The sequence below is a fragment of the Acomys minous genome (genome assembly GCF_964271855.1).
Source record: "Acomys minous genome assembly, chromosome: 16".
Taxonomy (NCBI): Eukaryota; Metazoa; Chordata; class Mammalia; order Rodentia; family Muridae; genus Acomys; species Acomys minous.
Genome location: NC_140498.1, coordinates 9,076,115 through 9,100,831, shown reverse-complemented (window position 1 = coordinate 9,100,831; position 24,717 = coordinate 9,076,115). Strand labels below are relative to the sequence as shown.

The following is a 24,717-nucleotide window of genomic DNA, read 5'->3' as shown; positions in this document are numbered from 1 at the left end:
TTTAGAATGATTACAACTTGTTTACGGCGTACCAGAACCAGGAAACTCATCTGGTGCAGATGGAGGAGAGGAATGTTTTCTGTGGCACCTACAACATCCGCATTCTGTCTGACACGTGAGTACTGCTGTGAGAGGTCAGACGCCAAGGGCCTGTGAAGCACTTCAGCAGGCCCCTTGGATTTCTCTAGATCTTTCACTGACTTTGGAGGCGTGGCTCCCCACCTTCGGCTCCAGGTCTGACCTGGCAGAGAAACCTGCCGGAACCACAGATGTCTCAGCTGCACCATTCTCTGCAGCAAGGGACACCTTCCTTAGTTTGGGATATTCTGACCAACAGAAATCTGTGCGGGTTATATGCACACCATCTTTGGTTCTTTGAAATTTCACTATTGTCTTATTCCAACTTGAGAACCGATACATGGCGACTGGGAGGAAAGCCCTGCAGATAGTTCCCAGTCAGAGTACAGAGAAATACGCTCATGTGATTGTGTGTCACTGGGAGACAACCACCACTCATATTTGTGCTACTTAGGGCTACTGCTGCTGTGGTGAAACACCACGACCAAAAGCACCTTGGGGGAGGAAACGGTTTATTCAGCTTACATATCTTGAATCACAGTCCATTGAGGGAAGCCAAGGCAGGAACTCAGACTGGGCAGGAACCCGAAGGCAGGAGCTGATGCAGAGGCCGTGGAGGAATGCTGCTTACTGGCTTGCTCCTCATGGCTTGCTTAGTCTGCTTTCTTATAGAACCCAGAATCACCAGTCCAGAGGTATCCCCACCCACAATGGATTGGGCGTTTTTATTTCAATCACTAATTAAGAAAATGCCCTATAGGCTTGCCCACAGCCATTATCTTTTTGGAGGCAATTTCACCTGAGGTTCCTTCCTCTTAGATGACTCCAGCTTATGTCAACTTGACATAAACCTAGCCACTACACGATTGAACTCTAGAAAGAATCATGTTTTTGAACACATAGCACTATTCTAAATATAAAAATGCATTTATAATAATTATACCACATGACATCATTTGCATATGCCACAAAAGGCCTGCCCCCTTCCCCTTTACGGCTGGCATGGAACATGGGGCCTCACACATGCTAGGCCGTATGACCTGCCACTGAGTCAGCACCTGGCTGCACTGCCACAGCCTTAAGAAAGCATTTTAATAGGTTTTTTTTTTTTGGGCCATATTTTTGGCCTATTCACAGGTTTTTATAGAGGCTGGCTGTATTTTATTTTTGGTCTGCATGGGGATGGGTTGACAACTTGTTTGGTGACAGCTGCTTTTTAGATGAAGGTGGAGCGTGTTGCACTATAGGTATTACACAAGAAACCAGGAGATTAAAAACCAAGATTTTTCTCCTTTTCAAAGTGATTTTTGCCTTTCTGTTTGCTGGAGCATTGCTTCCTTAACCCTGCAAGGCCTGGTGTACTTAATAACAGTGTCCTCTTTCACAATTTGGGCAAATTATTTGGTTATCCTATTCCTATGATACCTAAATCTATAATAGTTTTCTTATTGGGAGCTTGGTCCATCTTACCTGTCAGAGGTGGACTGGTTATAAAGCTCAAAATGAACAAGGGCATACCACATTCTTCTTCATTGTCAGTGGTACCAAGGAGCATAGACCTGTCACTCAGTCTGCCCTGGCAGGATTTAGCATACATAAGCAGATTTATGTTTATTTACCGATGCCTTCAGGGGTTAATCTCTTGCTATAGACTTTTGTGATATGAGGTAGGGATCATTTGAAAAGTCCCAGATTTCCCATCATCCCACTGCTGTAGGCAGAAGTCAGGTGCTGTGTTAGCCCAGGAAGGACACTAACTCCTTGTCCCTTTAATCCACCTCCACCACATGCTGAAGCCCAGGTGGGACCAAAACAGAATCATCCACTATGGTGGAGGAGATCTGGTGGCTGTGTCATTCAACCGGAAGATCCACCTCCTGGATATCATGAAGGTCAAAGAGATGCCCACCGAGTTCCGAGGCCACGCTGGCAGTGTCAAGGCTCTCTTCCTCTCCGAGGATGATAGCATTCTCATAAGTGGAAGTTACGACCTGAGCATCAGGTGAGAGATACAGGTCATGGTCGCTGTCCACCCAGGGCCAGTGAAAACTAGGTAGCCTTTGGGAGAAGCGAGCATGGTTCCTGTTTTCCATTTTGTGTTTATTTATAGGCTATCCTGAATTATTATTGCTTCTAGAATATCTATAAAAGTAGATTTTTTTGCAAGATAAAAGCCACAGTATTATTTACTGTTTGAAATAGATTTGTAAGTTATCAGATGTTGGCATTGAAAATCAGAAATTTTCTTTTTCTAAAAACATGTTCTTTTTTTTTTTTTTAAAGATTTATTTATTTATTATGTATACTGTGTCCAGCTTGCATGTACACCTGCAGGCCAGATGAGGGCACTAGATCTCATTATAGATGGTTGTGAACCGCCAGGTGGTTGCTGGGAATTGAACTCAGGACTTTTGGAAGAGCAGTCGATGCCCTTAACGTCTGAGCCATCTCTCCAGCCCCCTAAAAACATATTCCTAAATAAAGATGTAATTTATATATTTTTGAAAATAAATTCCTTCAAGGGAAGTTAGTTTTCTCATGGGTGCAAAATAAAACGTAGAGGCGAGGCAAAATCATGTTTACACTGTATATTTGTATATATTAGTTTTAGAGATTTATTTCATAAAAACTAAAAAAAAATTATGTATACGTGCGTGTGCGCCTGTGGGTGGGTATATGGAAATGAGTACCGTTGCTCTTGGAGCTAGAGAGGAAGTTGGATGCCCTGGAGCTACAGCTATAGACCGCTGTGAGCTGTCGGGTGTAGGTTCAGAGGACCCAACTCTGGTTGGTGCCTGAGCCCTCCCTTCAGCCCCTCTTATCAAAGAATGTAATTAATGTGGCCACTGCTCACCCAGACCGGGAAAGAGCCCTCCCTGACCTCTGAGTGACCTCATCTTCCTTCTTGTTTCTTTTCTCCAGACAGGGTAACGTGGCCCAAGGTTTATAGAGATTATTGTCTTCTATTTTTTTTTAGAGTTTGCTTCTTGATTATATATTTTCAGAAATATTAACTATTTACTTATACCCATCTTAAGACAAAATAGATGAATTGTACTTTGGAAATGCGTGATTTTTGCCCTGGATTCGGTTTCAGATTGACGATAGGATGAGCACAGCAGTCACAGCTTGTTTGTGAGCAGTCACAGTGTGTTCCGGGTCAATGTCTGCAGCTAAGAACTTGTGTTATAGCTGGTGTTTAGTTCTAGTGTGCTGCCACACCATCTTGGCTACGTCACCTGATGCCTGTGCGCATGAGTTTTGGGTTGTGGGTTTGTTTGTTTTAAGCGCCTAGCTATGTAGCTCAGGCTAGACTCGAACTCATGGCAACCTTCCTGCCTTAGCTTCTGGAATGCTGGGGTTACAGGTGTCCAACATCATGTCTGGCTTTGTGGTGTCTTTTTATTTTTTTTTCTTGCCTTTCACTTTCAGGTCTTCAGTGCACCTAAAACTCATTTTTTTTTTTTGTTTTGTTATGACTGTCTCTTGTTTTAAGAGGTTCTTCATTTGTGTCCCCAACTGTCTCAGCATCATTCATGAATAAAATAAAATAAAATAGAATAAAAAGGCCTTCTTCCGCTGGTCTACATGGCTAGCTGTGCCCTATGACTCTCTCTTCCCTATCTTGCCATTTTATAGGCTCTCTGTTCTATTTCATTTTTCTGTCTGGCTGTCCTTGCTCAACGATGTCTTAATTACTTTTTGTCTTTAAATCTCTGTATGTGGCGGGACAAGTCCTTTATCTCAGTCATATTGCAGCCGTTCTCTGACGCTTGTTTGTTCGGGTTTGTTTTCTTGTCTTCGGACATTAGAGAAAGGGAAGTGTGCCGCCTGTACACCACAGTTCACACCACGTGACCGTGGTCCTGTTTTCATTCATCTATTAGTTTAGCCTATTTTACCTCTATCTCGCCCTCCCACACCACAGGGCACTTACTACCTAACCTCTACCCCTAGCCCTGGAGCTGGCGATTGAACCCAGGACTTCACAAATGCTAGACACTGAGCTATAGCTATGGGCCCCGCCTAATCTTTCCCAATGGTGTGCCATGACCCACTATTTCTCCTGTACAAGGTCTGCTCCTTTAGCATAACAAAAGGCATGGCTGCTTGTTCCAAGCTCACCCGTCCCTTCCTTTCAACTTGTTGCTGATATGGGGAAAGGCCTCTGTAAGGTCAGGCTGACCGTAAGCTATGTTTATGTTTAATGAGTTTGTGATTCTTGGCGTATCCCATGGCCTCACTCACTCGTGGCCTTGCTGGAAGTTCCCCCAAACATAGCCACAGCCAACCCCGGCTGCCCAGCCTCACATTCAAGGTTAGTGAGAACCGATTTGCAAAAAGAACTTGAGCCAGGACTGATCATTCTGATGCAACTGTGCATCGCCCCCGGTCCCCCACCCCTCCGCCCTGTGTGAGGCAACTGTGCCCCTGGTCCCCCACCCCTCCGCCCTGTGTGAGGCAATTGGTTTTTTTTTTTTTTCCCCTTTATAAACTGTCTTCAAAGAAAGCTAGTGGGGGCAGGGGGGCGGGTCACAGTTCAGCTGAACTGTGTCCCTGATCATGATCAGTTTTGGGGCGTGTGTTCAATAAACCATCAATATCTGACTGAGATAGGTGTCTGAGTGGTTTGTGAGGCTTCCCCTGGACCTCAACATTTGAGGGTGGCAGGGGGAGGGGAGGGGAGGGCAGTGGAACAGGGTCGTCACCTTTGACTTAAGTTAGTTTTGTTAACTAGAAAAAGTAGTTCTAGCTGACCTTTAATTTGATTGGTCCCAAGTGGGGTTTATGGTTAGGGCCAGCTGTGCTTGTGGTTGGGGAATTTCGAGGAGTAGCCAAGCACTAGCATATGCTGAATATATAGATGGTTTTTGGTCAACCTGACCTTGCACAGAGAGTTTTTTCCTATATCAGCAACAAGCTGAGATGCTGCTGCTGGTAGGCCACAGTAATGCTATCCAAAAGGAGAAGGCCTCAACATATGTGTCCACCTTTTTTTTTCTTTCTTGAGATAAGAGTGTATCAATGGTCCAGACCTCACCTCACAGGCTAGGCTGACTGGCTGGTAGGCCCCATGGATCTGCCTCCTCCCCAGCACTCACACTACGTGCATAGGTTGTCATGCTGGGCTTTTTATTACGTAGGTCTTTGGGGGGCATATCAGACTTGGGTCCTTGTCTTTCTTACTCAGTTATCTCTCCAGCTCCCTTCTTTTTTTCTTTTTCTTTTTTTAAAGATACACACACACACACACACACACACACACACACACACACACCACTTGGCCTATGTGTACACCTGCAGGCCAGAAGAGGGCACCAGATCTCATTATAGATGGTTGTGAGCCACCATGTGGTTGCTGGGAATTGAACTCAGGACCTCTGGAAGAGCAGTCGGTGCTCTTAAGCTCTGAGCCATCTCTCCAGCCTTCCAGCTGCCTTCTTTGTTCTGTTTAAAACTATAACAGTCTTGTGCACTCTTTATTAAACCTCATAATTCTATTCCATTCAGAATGGCATCATAGCCTAATGTCTTAACATTTTTTTTTTTTGATAGAGGAATGGGTACAAGTTTTGTAGGTTGATCTGTGTCCAACAGTCTTGCTCACTTCGGTCACTAGTCCTAACGTGTGCACTGTGCTGACTTGGTTCTTCTATAAGGATAATCTTCCCATATGTTAACAGTGAAGGACTCTGCTGCCTATTTAACCACCTAGCTATCTGAAGGAATGGAGTATAAAGTATCCTGCACTATATAGTGGGATCCTCTGGGCCTTCTGAAAATCTCTAAAGCACGCCCCCACTTCTGCAGATACTGGGATGTGAAAACTGGGGCTTGCATACGAATCTTCTATGGCCACCAGGGCACAATCACTTGCCTGGATTTATATAAGAACAGGCTTGTATCTGGAGCAAAAGATGGACATGTGAAAGGTAAGAAATCTGCTTTAATTTTCTTGTTTTCTCTCTGCCCGGTCTCTCCTTCCCTCCTCCTCCACCTTAGGTAGGGTCTAGTGATTATAGCCTGGGCTGCTTTGAACTCATGATCCTTACATTTCAGCCTCCTGGCGTCTGGGATTTCAAGCACATTTCTCCTCACTCGGCTTGTGCCTCACTTATTTCTATAACTGGTCTTTATTCTCTTACTTATGCATCTACTCACGCATCTGTCAATCTAGCCACTCAACCGTACTGCAGAATCACCTGCCTAGGGAATGCTGCCACCCACAGTGGATGGGTCATCCCACCTTAATTAGTGCAATTAAGATAATCCCCAACAGACATGTCCTGAGGCCCATCCCCCCAGGTGGTTCTAGGCTTTGTCAAGTTGGTAATTAGCACTACCATCTCAACCACTGAGGCAGAAAGGCAGCCACAGTCAGAGGTACAAAGAGATCTGAGCCGAAGACTAGCTCTCAGTCATGCGCTCCTAACCACAGGCAGCATCCAAAGGAAGCATAGACATAAGAGTAAGTGAGGAAAAGCTCCATTGGGCAGATTGCCACTTGGGTGTGATCTTAAAGATGTGTAGTTTCATAGGCAGGCAGTAGAAGATATGGCAAGCAGAGTGAGCAAGGATAGATAGTTGCCCAGGAGGATGAAGAGTACTTCCCATTTGGATGGGCCGCTGTGTGTGGTATTGGATGTTGGTCGTCTAAGCTTGTTTGGCGACTGGTTATAGAGCACTTCCTGCACCATGATGCAACACTGCACCTTAAAGCCACGGCTGTGTTTGCAGTTTGGGCGTGACATGATGCAATGTGTGCTGTTGTTGTTAATTTACCAATATGGCCTAATGATGTTTATTATCAGGCCTATAATTATTATAATGGCAAGCAGTATAACCCATTAGCAATCAATCAAGACACAGACGCCTGTTATATTTTAAAATAGCCTTAGTTAACCTGGGGCAGGGATGATATTAATCCCCTAAACTACTTCCCATAGTGGGACACCTGCCCCAATATCCTATGCCATCTGCTTTTAATAATTTCTATCAAGCTACCTCTCATCCATAATCCCAATTACTTGCTAATTATTATCATCTGGGCCAAGTTTCCATCCATGCCAGCCAAGTGCTTCTCCTCCACTTAACCCATGATGGCCTTCTTCCTCTTCTCCTCTAGTCCTTCCTTCCTCCCAGGATTCTCCCTCTCTCCCTGAGCCCGGGGAACCTTAGCCACACCTATCCCATTTGCCCTGCCCGAGGGTGATGGTCTTTTATTGGTCAAATAGGTTAGACTCCAGGCAAGGTGGGTCACAGAGACAGCAAACAGTAATTAGTATCAAAATACATCAGACCAACCTCCAACAATTCTCCAGTGTGGATGGAGACTTGGCCCAGATGATACTAATTAGCAAGTATTTGGGATTATGGATCAGAGGTAGCTTGATAGAAATTGTTAGAGCCAGATGGCATGGGATTAGGACAGGTACTCCATACCTGCCCCACTATAGGAAGCAGTTTGAGAGATTAATATCATCCCCGCCCCAGGTTAACTAAGGCTATTTTAAAATATAGCAGGTGTCTGTGTCTTGATTGCTAGCGGGTTAGAAAATACTGCCGATATAATAATTATAGGCCTAATAATAAACATCATTAGGCCATACTGGTAAAATAACAACAACAGTGTACTTCAGACAATAACTCGGATGAGAGTTTGGAAGAATCTAGAAGAAGGTGACAATGTGGAGATAGGGAACAAATTAAAACACCTTGAACTCTAGAGAGCTGCCACAGTATCTTCAAAATATCAGACACCAGGCAAGGGCAAAGAAATGCAGACAGATCTGCCCAGGCCAAACAGAGACTTCCAAAGGGGAAATTACCAGGACTTTCTTGTCAACTGGAAGGCAAAAGAAGGCTATAAAATCAAATAATAATGCCACCGAACAATTCCAGGATGCCAGGCTTATAAAAATACAATTCATGGAAAAAATAAAGACTACAGAGGGAGAACAAAATAGGGAGAAAGTGGAGAGGGTGTCATAGGTTCAGTTTTAGACGTGTTGGCTACAGCAGGTGAACAATGGCCAAGCAAAAATGTTTACACCCTAATCTTTGGAACTGGTGACTCTATTGTCTTGTGCTTAGTTGTGTTCCTCTAAAGGCTCATGTGTTGGAAGCTTGGTCACCACTGTGGAAGTCTTTGAGCCAACTGGGGTACTGCCCACAGAAGGGTCCCTCCTTAGACACACACACACACACACACACACACACACACACACACACACACACACACACATTCATCTTGGGAAACAAAAAAGGATTTTTTTCAGATATAATTAAGTTAATGGCCTTAAAATGTGGAGATTATTCTGGATTTTTGATGGTGGGCCAGCATATTCATGTGATTCCATAAAAGCCAGAGAGGTGTTTGACTGTAATCCAATGGAAATGAAAGAGGGCTGAAGAAGTGGAATGTTCCTGGCTTTGATGGTGGAAGAACAGGCCATGAACCAAGGGACAGGGCAGCTTCCAAAAGGTCACAGAGGAGGATAAAGAAATGGCTTTCCGCTGGAGCATCTTTGTGCTGACACCTTGGCTTCAGCCATGTGGCATCGTAGCTCAGTTCTGTAAGAGACAATACATTTCCCACAGAGTGGGAAAAGATCTTCACCAACTCCATATCCGATAGAGGGCTAATATCCAAAATATATAAAGAACTCAAGAAACCAGACATCACCAAGCCAAATAATCCAATTAAAAATGGGGTACAGATCTAAACAGAATTCTCAATAGAGGAATCTAAAATGGCTGAGCAATGCTTAAAGACACATTCACTGTCCTTAGCCATCAGGGAAATGCAAATCAAAACTGCATTGACATTCCATCTTACATCCCTCAGAATGGCTAAGAAGAGTAATGCAAGTGACAGCTCATGCTGGTGAGGACGGGATACAGTGGGAACACCCTCTATTGCTCAAGGGAGTACAAATTTGTACAGACTCTATGGAAATTAATATGGCAGTTTCTCAGAAAATTAGGAATCAACCTTTCTCAAGACCCAAACTAAAAAAAAAAAAAAAAAAAGAAACTCTCAGGAATATTCCCAAAGGACACGCCCCCCATGCCACAAAGACACTTGCTCAACTATGCTCAAAATGGCTTTATTCATAATAGTCAGAAAATAGAAACAATCTATATGTCCCTCAACTGAAGAATGGATAAAGAAAATATGGGGCATTTGCACAATGGAGTATTTACTCAACTCTTTAAAAAAAAAAATGACATCATGAAATTTGCAGGTCAATGCATGAAACTAGAAAAATCAACTCAGCCCCAGAAAAACAAACATGGTACGTGCTCACTTATAAGTGGATATTAGGTGTTAAGTAAAGGATAATCACAGTACAACCCACAGTCTCAGAGAAGCCAAAGGACAAGGAGGGGGTGGGGGGAGGGTTTCAGCTAGAAACGTGGCAATTTGTTCTAGCAAGCAGCCTTAGTGCAAGGAGGGCAAGATTTCTGAGAACATGCAAATGAGAATTTCCTGTAGCTCTATTTGCTCACCCATCCATCACCTCCATCCCTACCTCATCCTCAGAACTTGATGGTGCAGTTCTCTAACAGTCTGCTGAGGAACACCACCAAACCCACCTTTATCTGTGCAAATGATGCTACAAAAATCCCAAAGTCAGAGCCAGAAATACCTAGAAAGGACGACAACTTGCCTTTTGTTGATCACAGGTGTGGGTCAGGAAGAAACACCTGGAAAGGCTCATGACACTAGATACGCCTTGATTTTCATCACCTACGCTCAACAGCAAGCATCCTTGAGGCTTACTGGACATGCATTGTCCAGGCTACGGTTCTGATGCAGAGTTCCAGGGTCAGAGTGACGGCCCGATGCATTGCTGGTTTTCCCAAGGGTCTATTGTCAGGGGACTCTGTGCACTGCTGGTGAGCCTGGAGGGTTACCAGTCTAGTGAAGGCTTCTGGGGAAAACTCAGTAAGCTCAGTTCTAGGACAAGAAGCAGAACATGATTGTAACCCTCTCTCCTCTCCCTTCCCTCTCCTGTCACCCCTCCCCGTCAGAATGGGACATAGACACGGGAAAGTGCCTGAAGACGTTTAAACACAAAGATCCCATCTTGGCTGCCAAGATCAGTGAGGCCTACATTGTGAGTAGCTGTGAGCGAGGCATAGTCAAGGTGTGGCATCTTGTCACAGCTCAGCTGTTCAAGGTGAGTAGTGGGTGAGCTGGCCCTGGGGCAGGAGCATTGGCGATTGGTTAAAAGGACATGAAAGCCTGTGACTCCATGGAGCTCCCTAGACCAGCCTCAAGCAATTGAGTTATAGCTAGCAACCAGGGAGAGCCAGAATCACTCACGGAAGGGTCTCCGAAGACATTCATGGTAGGTGGGGATCGTAGGATCCACCCGCACACTGTGATCCACATTATGAGATGTGGGTGGATGAAGGCTGCATTCTGACTCTGCACATTTACAGTCTATGAGTCCCAGGGCCTCCTAACAGAGGCAGAAGTCATCCTGCCCAGGCCCTAGCTGGTGGTCAGGGGACGAACACATGGTTTCTTTTTCAATAAATTAGTCCCTCTTTTTCTAAGGAAGCCCTACTACCAATTAATTTACTAAAGAAAAAAAATTGAGTGTTGGAAAAGTAATTTTTGTTCTTACTTATGATGAGAGAACACTTGACATCTTTAAGTCATTAGAAATTGTCTTAGTCTAGTCTATGTTTTGTTGCTTTTAACAAAATACTCGAGGCTATAGTCTATAAAGAATAGAAGTTTATTTGGTTCATAGTTCTGGAGCAAGGTGCTGGCATCTACTAAAGGCCTTTGGGATGGGCCATGCCATGGTGGAGGACATGAGGCGACACAACAGAGAAAGCATGCGGAGAGACCACCCTGCTCTTACAACCAAGTCTCTCCCAGGACAAGCCACACACCCTTGACCAGCTCAATACATTTCTGAGAGCGGAGCGTCACAATGCTATCGCCTCTCAGGGGCTTATGAATTTTGAACATCGACTTATGAATTTGAGGGTTCCTCCATGGGGTGCATCCAAACCACAGCATGTGTCCACAAACACATTCTTGCTGGACCACAGGTGACACGTAGGATTTTCCCACACCTGTCTTGTTTGTGGCTGAGCGTCAGCCGCAGGCATAACAAGGCCCCTGAGACCCTCTGAGTTGTGGCAAAGAGCTGAGGGTGACAGCAAAGAGAGACTTCAGGCCTCCCTGTGCTCTAGGGAGCTACCCACTGGCCCACTAGAACAAGACCTTACCCTTTGTCACATTGCTCCTGAGAAGGAAGAACCTTCTGCCAAGAGGGAGGCATGGGCTTTTCTGCCTTTCTTAGAGGAGAAATTAAGTCAGCTGAAGGACATGCTAAATGGCGGGGGGGGGGGGGGGGGGGGAGTCAGTCACGGAGGAGTGTGGTACAGCTTTGGGGTTCCGCTAAAGAAGCCCCCAGCTCTGGCCGTCTAAACTGAGAGGGTCTGAAAGCAATGCCATCTTTTCTTGCAGATTCTCACTGGGCACGAGGGAGCCGTGAAGTGCCTGTTCTTTAACCAATGGCACCTCGTGTCTGGAGGTGCTGATGGCCTGGTCATGGCCTGGAGCATGGTGGGAAAGTATGAGAGGTGTCTGATGGCCTTCAAGCATCCTAAGTAGGTGCTGGCGAGTGGGACGGTAAATGTACAGCCTTTGCTGGGTGGGTCCCCCTGTGCACTGCTGCTCTTCTGGCCCTTTATTCCTCCCTCACTCCTTTCGGCTTTCTTTCCATTTCTACCACCATCTTCCCTTCTGGACATTCCTTCCCACCCTCCCTTGTTTCTCTTGAGAAATAATTGCAGTAGATATAAATGTTTAGAAGTTGTTGGGGAAGATTGCATGGAGTGAGAGTAGGTCTCCCTATGTAGCCCAGGCTGGCTTTGAACTTGTGATCTTCTTTCTGCCTACTGAGAGCTGAGATGACAGAGAACACGTGACACATGATAAAGTCACATCTTTGGCTCACTGACAGATTGTCCCAAACAATGCCTACTCTAAACTTAGAATTCTTGAGCTCGGTCTTTATGCCAGGAAATACGCTTGCAAAACTTTAAAATGATCCAACATGACATGTCAAGGTTTTGGAATAACAAAAGACATTTTAAAAGTTTATACTTCAAAGTTTAGGAATTAGGTTCTGTTCCAGGATTGCAAATGGGTTTCATTTTCCACCCCAGCTCAAATTTAGTGCTGATGGCTGCTTGGCGCCTATTAGAAGTACTCTGAGGTCACAGCTGGGCTCACTTGGAACGGCTACTCTGGCCAACTAAGGATTCTGCTGTGCCTACGGCTTTTATAGACTACATGGCTAATGCTTCTAACCCTCAGAGCATCAAAGTGCCAAGGAACACAGTGCTATATTACTTGATTAAAAGAGTAAGTGAATTCCCTAGGGGAATCTCTCTGAGGAGAGTTGTTTAATCAGCCAGGCTCTAGATTTCCAGACACTCCTTATATACCAGCCTCCGGAGAGGCATATGGTATGAGAGCTGTGTACACGTGGGTATGCTATTTGTGGAGACTGATATCTACATTGTTAGCAGGTGGGCGCTGGGTAACACCCGTGTTATGTGACTTTCTCTAATCTCCATTGAACAAGCCTCTTAGTGTACCACCTGGACAACCAAGCTGCGACCTCAGGAAAAGGAAGACTTTATTATGATGTCTCCTGAAAGTTATTAACTGTATGTCTTTAAAATCATCTAAATAGTATCCAGGAAGACTTACATGCTGGAAAATGATGTTTTCAGCAAACCTGACAATTTGGTTGTCATCTCATTCATCCATGAGCCTCCTGTCTGCTAGCAGACACCTTCAGACACTGCCACTCTCGCTGGATGTCACCACCAACGTAGCACTCATACTTGTTATTTAACTGTTTTAAATTAGATTTCCTTACTTTATGTGTGAGTGTTTTGCCTGCATATAAGTATGTGTGTCATGTGAGCGCGTGGCTCTTGTGGAGGTCCGAAGAGGGTGTTGGATCCCCTGGAACTGGAGTTACAGGTGATTGTAAGCCAACATGCAAATGCTAGGAACTATGCCCAGCCCTCTGTGAGAACTTAAGGCATTCCTAATCATTGACCCACCCCTCCAGCCTCACACTGGCTCTTGATACTTGGTATGGACACAGGAAAACCATTAACTACCTTGAAGTTGTGGCTAATGCCTTTGTTTGCAGGCCCCTCCACTGCTCTGTATCGGTGTTAGCTAAATATAAGTGTTTTAAATTTTTGATTGGCAGCAAGCATTCATTTATACATTGCTTCTCTGAAGAGCTCTAGTGATTGGATTGATATTCGTCTTTTGAATATGGTAGGAAGTCTGGAAGAGGAGCTGGGAAAAGCATCTCCTTTTTGCATTCAAAATTTTCAGCTAAAATTGTGATTTCTGAGTATAGCGTGGGAGAAGGGGGAAGGAGCTATCAGAAGAAATCTGAGCATGGAAAGTTGGTTTGACAGATGGTAATCTTATACTCTGGATTGAAATTTTTTTCAATGTTTTTTCCACAACTCACACCACAATTAACTTTCTGGAATTTATAATTGAGACATAGCTTCCATGATATAAAATTCACTGCTTTAATGTACAGCAGTTAACAGTTTACTCACAACATTGTACATTTTATAACTTTCCATCTGTCAGCAGACATGTTCCCTAGTTCCTTCTTGACATTAGTTTCCTGAACCTTCTCTCTTCTTTCACTTCCTCTTCAGTGCTAGGAGTTGAAGGCAGGGCCTCCCAGCCTAGGCAAGCAGCCTGGGCCACATCCATCCATATGTAGCCCTTTCCTCTCTTACCTCCCTGCTTAGTCCTAGCAAAGACTTGCTGACTGTTGATCAAGGACGGTTTGTTGATATTTTCAAAGGATTAGCTTTCTGTTTCATTGACTTGCTGTATCTTTAAAATCCTCTTATGCTGTAGTTTTTTATATTATTTCTTCCCTTCTGCTTGGTTTTGCTTTTTGTTTTCCTTCTTCTAGTTCTAAGGTAAAAGGTTTGGTTGTCAGTTGGAGAAATGTGCATATTGGCGCTGTAAAACGTCCCCTGAGCATTGCTGTGGCTGTTTTGTTTTTAAGGTAGAGTCTTGTCATGAAGCTCAGGCTAGCCCCAAACTTGCAGCCTCCTGCTTCAGCCTCCTGAGGGCTGGGACTACAGGTATCCATACGCTTTGAAATATTGTATTTTCATTTTCATTCAGCTGCAAAATATTTACTAATTTCTTTCTGTTCTCTCCTTTGACCTACTTTAGTTCCCTTCAGGAGAAGAGAGATTAGGTTAGCTGGGAGTGAGAACACGCGGCGCTCTTGGACCGTTCCTAAGCACTGCCTCTGCGCTCCTGTGGATGTTAGATTCCTGGGCATATGGGCCTAGACCTCTCATTCCCGCCATTTTCCTGGCTCTTTAGGTAGCATAGCATTTGTCCCAGTGTGTATCTAGCATCTCAGGTAGCAAGGGCTCAACTTATCTACCTGCTCCTCCCGTAGCAGATGCAGGACTGAGAGAATCCTTAGGTCACAAAGGCAAGCCTTTGGAGACAGTCTTCCCAGACATCGCTAGACAAGCACACATCACTCGCCACCATGGCAGCCCGCTAGTCTCCTTCTCGTACTAAGAATGCAGCTACTTCCACCCCCCTCGGTACAACTGATGGACGAGGCACAAAACACACCATTCTTATCAACTTTTAAAGACCATTTTTCTTGTCTAAATGCTTCTTGGGCTGCCACAAGCCTTCTGTAATTTTCTAGGATTCTGGAAAAAAAAATGGATTCTGACAGTTTTTTTCAGTTTTTCTTGCTGTTACAGAAGGGCGGAATTTTGTAGTTCCATCTCTACTGTCTTCACTGATATCACTCTCTGAGTAAATTTCAGAAAGAAAGAACAAAGCACGAGACGTCTACAGGGCAGATAAAATTTGAAGGGAACCTGAGCTAGCCTAAGACCAGTAACCACCACTGTGTCAGGTACTGGACAAAATTGAAAAAAAAAATCAGTTAATTTAGTCGTAGCAGAAATAACATGAGGTAGAAATTGTTATTCCTTGTCATGGGGTGTGGGGTATGTATGGGGGACCTGAGGGAAGAATGGGAGGGTAAGGGACTTCCTCAGTGATGTATAAAACAAGCATGCGGTGGCGCCAGGTTTCATAGGTCTCATAGGCTATGTAATCATAGGCTATACTGGCACGGACTAAACTACCAAATGCCACAAGAACCTGGGGGGAGGGGGCGCGTGTAAGCCCATGTTGTTGTCAAATCATCTGTATTATCAGTATGCCCGGCTAGCAATCAATCAAGACACAGACACCTGTTATATTTTAAAATAGCCTTAGTTAACTTGGGGCAGGGCAGACATTAATCCTCTAAATTACTTCCCATAGTGGGGCAAGTATCCCATACCTACCTCAATCCCATGCCACCTGTTTCTAGTAATTTCTATCAAGCTATGTCACATCCATAATCCCATATACTTGCTAATGTTTTTCATCTGGGCCAAATCCTCCATCTACGCCTGCCATGTGCGTCTCGTCCATCTAACCCATGGAGGCCTCTTTCTCCTCTCTCTCTCCTTGGATCTTTCTTTTCTTTTTTCTCTGTCTTCCCAGGATTCCTGTCTGTCTCCCTAAGCCTGGGAACCTTAGCCATACTTATCTCATCTGCCCTGCCCAGGTGATTGGCCTTTTATTGGTCAAAAGGTGGGCCACAGAGCATCAAAATACATCAGACCATCCTCCAACAGGCCCAGCTCAGCCAAGTCAAGAAGGACACAGTGAGGGAAACCCATTTGCACAGGGCATTTCTACCCCAGGGCTGGAATACTGCACACTAAGAGTTGCTTAAGGTATCAGAACTCTAAAACTTTGTTGGACGTTTAAATGTTCGAATAGAACCTTTTGAATTGAACATTAAATAGCAAACGTTAGTTTGCTATCTTCTCCAGCCACCTAAGGTAGGATCCAAGCCAACTGGTCTCTTTGCTCTTTTTAGATCTGCTAGGCAGGCATCTGCTGTCTGAGGGCTTTGCTGTTTCTCTTTTGATAGTTATTAGGGTGTTGAAGAGTCTTCATCTGGCCTGGGTTCAACCAATTGTGAAGGCCAAATAGAGGAGATGTCATTAATATTCCTGTAGCTATCACCATACTCTGAAAACACAAGCCGCCTTTAAATAAAATATATATTTACGACCTGCTATAGGCTACATGCCGAGCATTCAATGGAAAAGATGACATGAGCGCTTCCCAAGTGAATCTGTCAGCGGATGTGAAGTTTGTATATGCATATAGTGGGGGAGGAAATGGTATCTGTTTTGTTTTTTTCTTCTTGTTGTTGGATAAAGTGGTGGATGAATTTGGCCTTGGCTGGTGACTTTTGGCTACTCCAGTGAATTACTCAAAGCTGGGTGAGATGTTAAGAAAAGAGTCTTATTTACCCCACAGTTTTGGATGCTAAATACCAGGCAGCCCTGTCTACCCACCCTGTGGGGAGGGCCCCATTGGTGGCGTCTCAGTGGAGACCCAGAGAGGACTGACTCTATGAAGTGGCCTTGTCTTCTAACAATGCCTCTGCAGCTACTAAGTGGAGATGTGTGTGAACTGGGTCAGTCATCCCTGCTGAGGCAGGGCGTCCAATGACTTAATCAGCTTCTACTAGGCCCCATCTCTTAAAAGTTTCTCTCAACATTCCTAGTTCAAAGACCAAGATTCTAGCGCATGAACCATCTGGGGACACATACAAGCTGTAGCAGATCTGGGTGGGTAGACCATGACCAACAAGCTTGCTTTGCCTGTAACAAGTTGATGTGATTAAATTCAACTTTTCAAGGCCATCAATAAAAAAGGCAGAACTGAACAAACCAATGTGAGCCCTGTAGCTGGAGAGAGATAGTTTTGGAGGCATCCACCTGGGTTTTCCCCTGGTTCCCTCCTTGCCATTGGCCATCACAAAAAGACACAGATCTCATCCCTCAAGGATGTTCACTATCGAAAGGAATGAAAGTCACTCACTAAAGACCAAAAAAGAGGGTCAATAAATTTAAGATGTCTGTTTATATAAAAATAATTCTTGAGCTAGGCAGTTGTGGTGCACGCCTTTAAATCCCAGCAGCAAAGACAGGTGGATCTCTGTGAGTTCAAGGGCAGCTTGGTCTACAGAGTGAGTTCTAGGACAGCCAGGTTTACACAGAGAACCTCTGTCTTGAAAAACCAAAATAACAACAACAACAACAATCCTTAGCCTTATGCCAATCTTTCTTATGTAACAACACTGTTATGCAAGAAACTGTCTTTAAAAGGAATTTTCAAAAAAATCCAACTCTCAGCATAAATAAGTAGCTAAGAATCAAATTCCATGAAAAAACAAAACAAAACAAACCAAAAAACAAATGGCCATCTGATGTATTAGACCTCTCTCCCCAACTCCCCTTTAAATACCCGAAGCAGCACCTCTGTTCTTTGTGGCCTGTGACTAAACTGCAGGGTGGGAATGCTATGAGTGATGGTTAATGATTTAAATCTAGAATTATAAAAGGTGGAAAACGCTACCTCATGGCTCCTACCTCCCAACCACAAATAAATGCTCCAAACTAGCAGCAAATCCGAGAGTTTTCCGGAAGGCAGGTATTGCCTGTTGTTGTGTTCCCTTGCAGGGAGGTGCTGCAGGTGTCTCTCCTCTACCTCCGGGTCATCAGTGCCTGCGGAGATGGCAAGATCCGAATTTATAATTTCCTCAACGGGAACTGTCTGAAGGTGCTAAAAGTCGATGCCAGAGGTGACCCTGTGCTCTCCTTCTTTCATCAGGGCAACAGGTGGGTGGCAGGAAGTGCGGAGGGCAGAACCATAAGCAACACTGTGTGATTTTTCTCTCTCTCTCTTCTGTGGGACTTGGGATTTATTGGCAGAGCAGAGCAGGTCTTGCTTCCAGTTTGGCTGAGGGAAATAAGTCTCCCGTGGGTCTAACTGGCTCTTGCCCCAGACTTAGTGATCAGGGCATGGTTAGGACTGTGTTTACTCTTGAGTGTGTTACTGCGCCCAGCCTGTTTGACTGCCTTTGGGTCTGAGTAAAGAGAAATCTAATGAGGATGACTTAATGGAATCTGATTCCTCAAACTCCACTTCAGCATCTCCAGCCCACACAAGTCACTTTTCCAGAGTTCACACTAAAAGTTAAAATTTTACAGTACAACACACACACAAATACACACACACAGACACACACAGAAACACAGACACATACACTCACACGCACACAGAGAAACACAGACACACATACTCACACGCACACATGCATGGTATTTTGGGTATTTCAGCTTCTTACTATAGTTCTAGGAAATCTAGACACACAGAAGGAAAGCAGCTTGCTTTGTGCAAATGAAAAAGATGAAAGTGAGAGAAATGAGGGGGAGATGGGAAGTGTACTGGGGGTGGGAAATAGGGACTCCACATCTTTGTCCACTGGGGTGTGAGGCTGAGGCTTAGAGGCAGTAGAAATCACCGAGCTTTATGTGTCCGCCATGTCCAGAGGCCCTAGAGGATGCCGTGAAGGCGTGAAGGCGTGTGGGGCTTTGAGTGGAAGCTCAGCAGAGGGAAGGACACTTCCCTGTTGAGAGTTTTTATTCCAAGGGCGAAAACAGGAACATTGAGTCTAGATACTGAGCTTAAAAAGAAGCAGAGAGTAAATTTCCAGACATCTGCCTGCGGAGTGTCTAAGTTTTTGTCTCGGGCATCCTAGGTACTTGGCACCCCAGGAGTAGAAATTCACTGAAAAAGTACCCCAACGCGAGCGCTGAAGCAATCGGAATACACGTGTCCCCTTTCCTGATTAACTCACAAAGAAAACAGTTACAAAACTAACCCCCCTCCCCCCACCAGATGCACCCCTGTTTTCTCTCACCCATTCCTAAGGTAGTTGCCTGGCCACAGCTCCCTCAGCCTGGGGATCGGAGAAGACCCAAGTGCCATCCCTGTGTGCTTTGGTGGCCTCCATGCTCCCTTTGTTGGCACTGTCGTTTTTGTTCCAGGATGGTGGTCCAGACGGACAGCAACATTCTCATGTTCCAGTTTGAGAACGTAAAGTGGCAGTACAGCACAGACAGAAGCAAGCCGAAGAAGAGTAATAAGGATGAGGAAAGGGAGGAAGGCAGCCTTGGGGATGTGTCTTCCAAGCCTAGCATTAGTAAACCGGACTTCTCACCGAGCAAACCTCCCAAGTCCCGAGCTCTTCTGAAGCCAAAAAAGCAGCAGTCTTCAGGTAAAAAGCAGCAAGATCACTGTGATTTTGGTGATCACTGGGGGTGGGGAGGTGGGGGCAGGGAGGGTAGGAGGGGGGTGGGGGAGCCAGCCGGGGCGGGCATGGTGCTGCACGCCTTTAATCCCAGCATTTGGGAGGCAGAGGCAGGTGGATCGCTGTGGGCTCGAGGCCAGCCTGGTCTACAAAGCTAGTCCAGGACAGCTAAGGCTACACAGAGCAACCCTGCCTCGAAAAACAAAACAAAACAAAACAAACAAACAAACAAAGGAGATGGAAGGAACTATTAAGGATATTTAATTAACCTGTTACTGATGTCCCCAAGAGAAAGACACACAAAGTTACTACACACAGAGACATGTTCTCTCCAGAATGGGTTGCCATTAGACCTCTCTCTGAGAGGGCATCTGTGCACCTGACAGTGAGAGGTAGAGGGCAGGTGTGTATGGATAAGTAGGTGGGGGCATGTCCATGGCTTACACTATTTATGACATCTAAAGAGCAAAGCATACGTGGGCTAGACCAGCAGGACTCCCTCCCTCTGCCTGTCCTCTGTGGCATGAAGTTGGACCTAGGCTCTACAGAGAATACCAACAGGTCCTCTTCAAGCCTATCACTCTGCAAGTGACCAGCTGATCCCGGGAGAAACTGGGAGTTTCAGATAACGCTTGAAGCTTGACACCCTACAGGAAAGGCCTCTGGAGGGGTTGGCATGACGGGGACCCAGACCTGGGAGCCAGGCTACTACTAGTGTCTGCAGCAAAAACCACACAGTGGTATCCTGAGTAAAAAACCAGTTGAGTTATTGCTGTACCCCCCACCACTAAGGTCTAACCGAATTACGTAACGACTGTGGTTTCCTCTTCCTCTTAATCTAATCCTGTTAATAGAGCTATATGAACAAGGAAAATCAAACTCACCTCAGAGGGATGGTAGGAAGAGAGCTGTTTGCGGCATGGATATTTTGGTCGAGAATCTGGAAGAAAAGCCCGGAGCTGAAGAGAAGCTAACTGGTGAGATTTTAAATTGAGTAAGAGCTAAGATCTCACCCTTAGTCCCCCTTCTTCCCTCCCTCCCTCCCTCCCTCCCTCCCTCCTTCCCTCCCTCCTTCCTTCCCTCCCTCCCTTCTTCCCTCCCTCCTTCCCTCCCTCCCTCCTTCCTTCCCTCCCTCCCTCCTTCCCTCCCTCCCTCCTTCCTTCCCTCCCCCCTTTGTTTTTCTGCCCAAACTGCTACTTCTTTGAGAGTGGTACTCTTATGCTTTCTTCGAAGGAGGACTGGTTTCCCACTGCTCCTCCTTAGAGAGATGGGTTTCTTGCCTCTTTACTAACTCATGGCCATGAGTGAAGCCTTTCCAAGCACCTCACCTATTTCTTGTCTCCGGCTCCCAGCCTGTTCCCTCTTGCTTTGCATCAACTGGATTAATGCGCACAGCAGAAAGAAGAGAAGGCCAGGCTGGTTGGAGGGGATTTCTTGAGAGAGGAGAGAGATCTGAGTGTGTGTGTGGTGTGTGTGTGTGTGTGTGTGTGTGTGTGTGTGTGTGTGTGTGTGGTGTGTATGTGTGTGTGTGTGTGTGTGTGTGTGTGTAGTGAGAGTGTGTGTGGTGTGGTGTGCATGTGTAGTGTGTAAGTGTGTGTGCTGTGTGTGTATGATGTATGCGAGGTAGGGAGATGACAGGGAGAGTGACAAAAATGAGATTTTAGGAAGTACTGTTGGAGCTGGGTGGTGGTGGCGCACGCCTTTAATCCCAGTCCTTGGGAGGCAGAGGCAGGCGGATCACTGTGAGTTCGAGGCCAGCCTGGTCTACAAAGCGAGTCCAGGATAGTCAAGGCTACACAGAGAAATCGTATTGAAAAATCAGAAAAAAAAAAAAAGTACTGTTGGACACTATGGCTAGAATGCTTCTTTGATGTTTTTGGAAAGTATTGGTAACCTTTTCTAATGTTTTTCTAGGTTTTTTTTTTTGGACTAATAATAATGTTCCTTTGAAACAAACTCCCTTAACAGGCTGGTTTCAAAGTAGGTCAAATAATTAAGTTTTAGTGGCCTGCCCTAATCATGGGCATCCCACATTTGTGCATTCCTACAGGTGAAGTGTTAGGAATAAAACTGCTAAGCCAAAGGACAGACACATTTAAACACCAGAGAGTTACTGTTGTGGTTGACCCTGGAAAACACAGAAGCAGCTTACACTCTCATAAACAACCATGCGTGCTCTCAGCACACGCAGAGTAGTGGCTCTGGGCACTGTCTAGCTCCTCATATCTGCTTACGTGCTGAGTAAAAATGGTAGCTGCATTTCCTTAAGCGTGATTATTAACAAATAAAATGTCCATCAGAGTTGGCCATGGTAAGCAGTAAACCCAGTTCTCCCTTTTCAATATTACACAACAAGGTTAATGCTATGAAGTTCTATATGGGTATTGTCTTGCAGATCCAAGATATATTATCTCACAAGAACTCCCAGAAAAACCACCACCACCACCACCACCACCAACAACAAAAACCCAGAATAAGAAAAAGAAAAAAAAAATCCCATGTTTTGGAAGGGGAGGGGAAGATTCTGACAAGCTAACTATCCCAGTTTTATATGTTTTTATAAGACACTGTTTAATTTGCAAAGTAAAGATTGGGGGACATTTGGAGTTTCACTTCACCCTAATCTGTCCCTTTGGGGACACTACCCAATGGCCAAGGCAAACTATATGCTGTAGGTTCAGACGGTTGTTAATAAAGTTCCAGGCCAGGCACCTGGTTTCTCCTTGTCTTTACTATTTGTAAAAACAAGGGTCTGTGTTTCCCACTTCTGAGAGCTTCTAGAAGGATTGCAAAAGTCAAAGTGGGAATGCTAGAAGCATCCGTGTACCCAAGAGCGCATCCTTGTTAACTTAATGGTCTTAGGTACCTTGACTATAAGGTCGTATGTAGAAGAGATTCTGTTGTTCTGGTGAATATTTCCCATTTATTACTATTATTCAAAAACATTTTGGGGACTCCTGTTTAGGAATCCAGCATTAGCCAGGCTACGGCTATATTGCAGTATGTAGGAGTGACGTTCTTAGAATGCAGTCCCGATTTTGGGAAACATAACCAAAGCCGGTTAATTAAATGAGAATTGTCCTTTGTGGGACGGTTGTTGTTGACAAGGTAGGTAAGTCATAAATCTGCAAGACTTATTTTATCTGAGTCATGAATGAGACGTGAGAGTAATTTTTTCCGAACATATGTAGAACTTTGGCATTACATAGGCTGACTGCAAACTATGACACTTGACGCAGATTTTTGTATGGTCATTAAAAAACAAGCCCTTTCTGCTGTCATCATGTCTGATGCCATCTGGGATGTCTGATGCATGCCTTTTGGGCAACAAGGCCTCAGTGTGCCTCACAGTTAGAATGGCTTTCTATAAAATGTGTGGCTTTTTTTTTTTCTTTTAAAATTGGTTTTAATGTTTTATTTTCCTACCAACTATATCCAGGTCTCTCAACTCCTTGCCAGCTCCCTTCCCAGTTTCCAGCCCAGCCCCTTCAAACATTTTCCCCAATCATTCCTTCCCCCGTTACCCAACAGTGTCCTTAAACAGTCCCTTCTCCCAGTGTCCCCAGCACTAGCATCTCCAAACTATAACAAGTGTTGTAGCCAATCTGCTCAGCTTACTTCCCTTGGCCAACTGTCACCAACCGCCTTCTCATCTGCTAGCCCAGTTCATTTCCAACTGCCTCCTAACAATGTCTTTTCTGCTCAGCTCAGCTCCTCCTGGCTCTACTGTCTCTTTTCTGCACCAACTCTCTTGTCTTCTTTAGCCCGACTCAAACTCCGCCCCCCCCAAATGTCTTCTGTAACTCTACTCTCTCACCCAATTCTTCTGCTACCTGGATCCTACTCCCCATCTCTCAACCTCTGCTGGCGTTTTAATATCCTGTCCTGTTCCCAGAAGTCCAAGAGGCAATGGGCATTGAAGGTTATAGAGTCAAGCGGTTCTCTTAAAGGGACAGTTGACTATCAACTTGGGGATCCTTTAAAGGTCAAGGCCCACAAAATAAATCACACTACAGCTTCAGTTTTTATGCACAGATGGTCATTATTTTTCATGGGATGCTAATGTGCTTTTGTTTCCTTTTTGAAGAAGCAAAAGACGTGGAAAGTCCTGTACAGGAAGTCAACCGTCTAAAGAAAAAGTTCTGGAAAGTCCCCATGACCCCTGATCGATTCCTTCTGACTGTCAACGCTTTGCAACAAACCCATAATTCTGAAGATTTTGCCTATCCCCACAGGCCCCAAACTCAAGTCGTTGATGCCTGGGGACCTTCAATTCCATATCCAAGGAAAGTCCTGTCTTTGAAAGGGAAATCAGCTCAACACGCAGTTGACCAGCTGCGATCCAGCAATATTCCTATAGATGTGAAACAAACCAATATTCCCCTTGAAATCCAGAAACTGCAGCCCAACTTGAAAAAATCCTTGCACAGTCCCAGAGTCCAGTCCACCCTCCCCAAGCCCATACTTGTCCGTCCCAAGGTCCCTGACAGCTTACGGGGTGAAGAACAACTGACCAGCTCAATCGATGGGGCACTGCGCCGCACAGGACCCCTGACCAGCATGCAGGTCATTAAACCAAACCGAATGCTCGCCCCTCGAGGCGGCACAGCCACCCTGTCTCTCAAGAAGGAACGGCCACGCTTCTACACAACCCTTGATCCCCTCAGAATGAACGCCGGGTTCATGCTGTTGACTGTTAAGGAGGAGAAAGAGTACGGGGAAGCCAAGATGAAGGAATATCAAGCCAGTGAATCCACTAAAGTAGTCGACCCAGGAAAAGCCAGCAAAGCTGCGTGGATTCGGAAGATCAAAGGTCTGCCTATTGATAATTTCATGAAGCAAGGGAAAACAGCCGCCCCCGAACTTGGACAAAATGTGTTTATCTAAACCAGGCTTGGGAAATCACCATTACAACACACAGAAAGCCAAGTGAATGTTGATGTCTTGATCTTTCTCTCTTTTGCTATTCCTTTGGCAATTCACACAAACCTTTCCATGAATCAAAGAATGGATAATGTTACACTAAGACCACAGGAGACAGGAGACAGGGAGAGAGTGCTACCCGCATTCCATGTAGTGAGATGCAGGCAAGTTCACTGATAGGTGTCTGTGTCCCGAAACTGTTAACAGTGGATATCAGGATAATATATATAAAAATTCCTATTTTTGCATGGAACAAAACTCAGTTCTGGTAAAGGAGGTGGGGGAGCTCAAAGGAATGACGCGTATTTAGAACACTGACGTTTTCCTGGTCAGAACACACTCCATCAGAAGAAAATGAGGCACATTTATGTCTTCTACGAAAAAGAGGCATTAATATCAAGTATATTGAGGC

At 45.1% G+C, this 24,717-nt stretch overlaps 1 protein-coding gene across 1 annotated transcript in view; it reads left to right on the top strand.

Moving 5' to 3' along the window:
* The window catches only part of FBXW10B (F-box and WD repeat domain containing 10B), a 33,932-nt gene extending 9,510 nt beyond the window's left edge, over positions 1-24,422 (top strand). The window contains exons 6-14 of the mRNA XM_084760869.1: positions 6-115; positions 1,880-2,080; positions 5,890-6,011; positions 10,117-10,265; positions 11,576-11,718; positions 17,749-17,907; positions 19,120-19,349; positions 20,237-20,359; positions 23,470-24,422. Of these exons, the coding sequence (XP_084616995.1) occupies positions 6-115; positions 1,880-2,080; positions 5,890-6,011; positions 10,117-10,265; positions 11,576-11,718; positions 17,749-17,907; positions 19,120-19,349; positions 20,237-20,359; positions 23,470-24,269 (2,037 nt within the window). The 3' untranslated portion in view covers positions 24,270-24,422. The remainder of the gene's footprint in view (positions 1-5; positions 116-1,879; positions 2,081-5,889; positions 6,012-10,116; positions 10,266-11,575; positions 11,719-17,748; positions 17,908-19,119; positions 19,350-20,236; positions 20,360-23,469) is intronic.
* Positions 24,423-24,717: the final 295 nt, after the last annotated feature.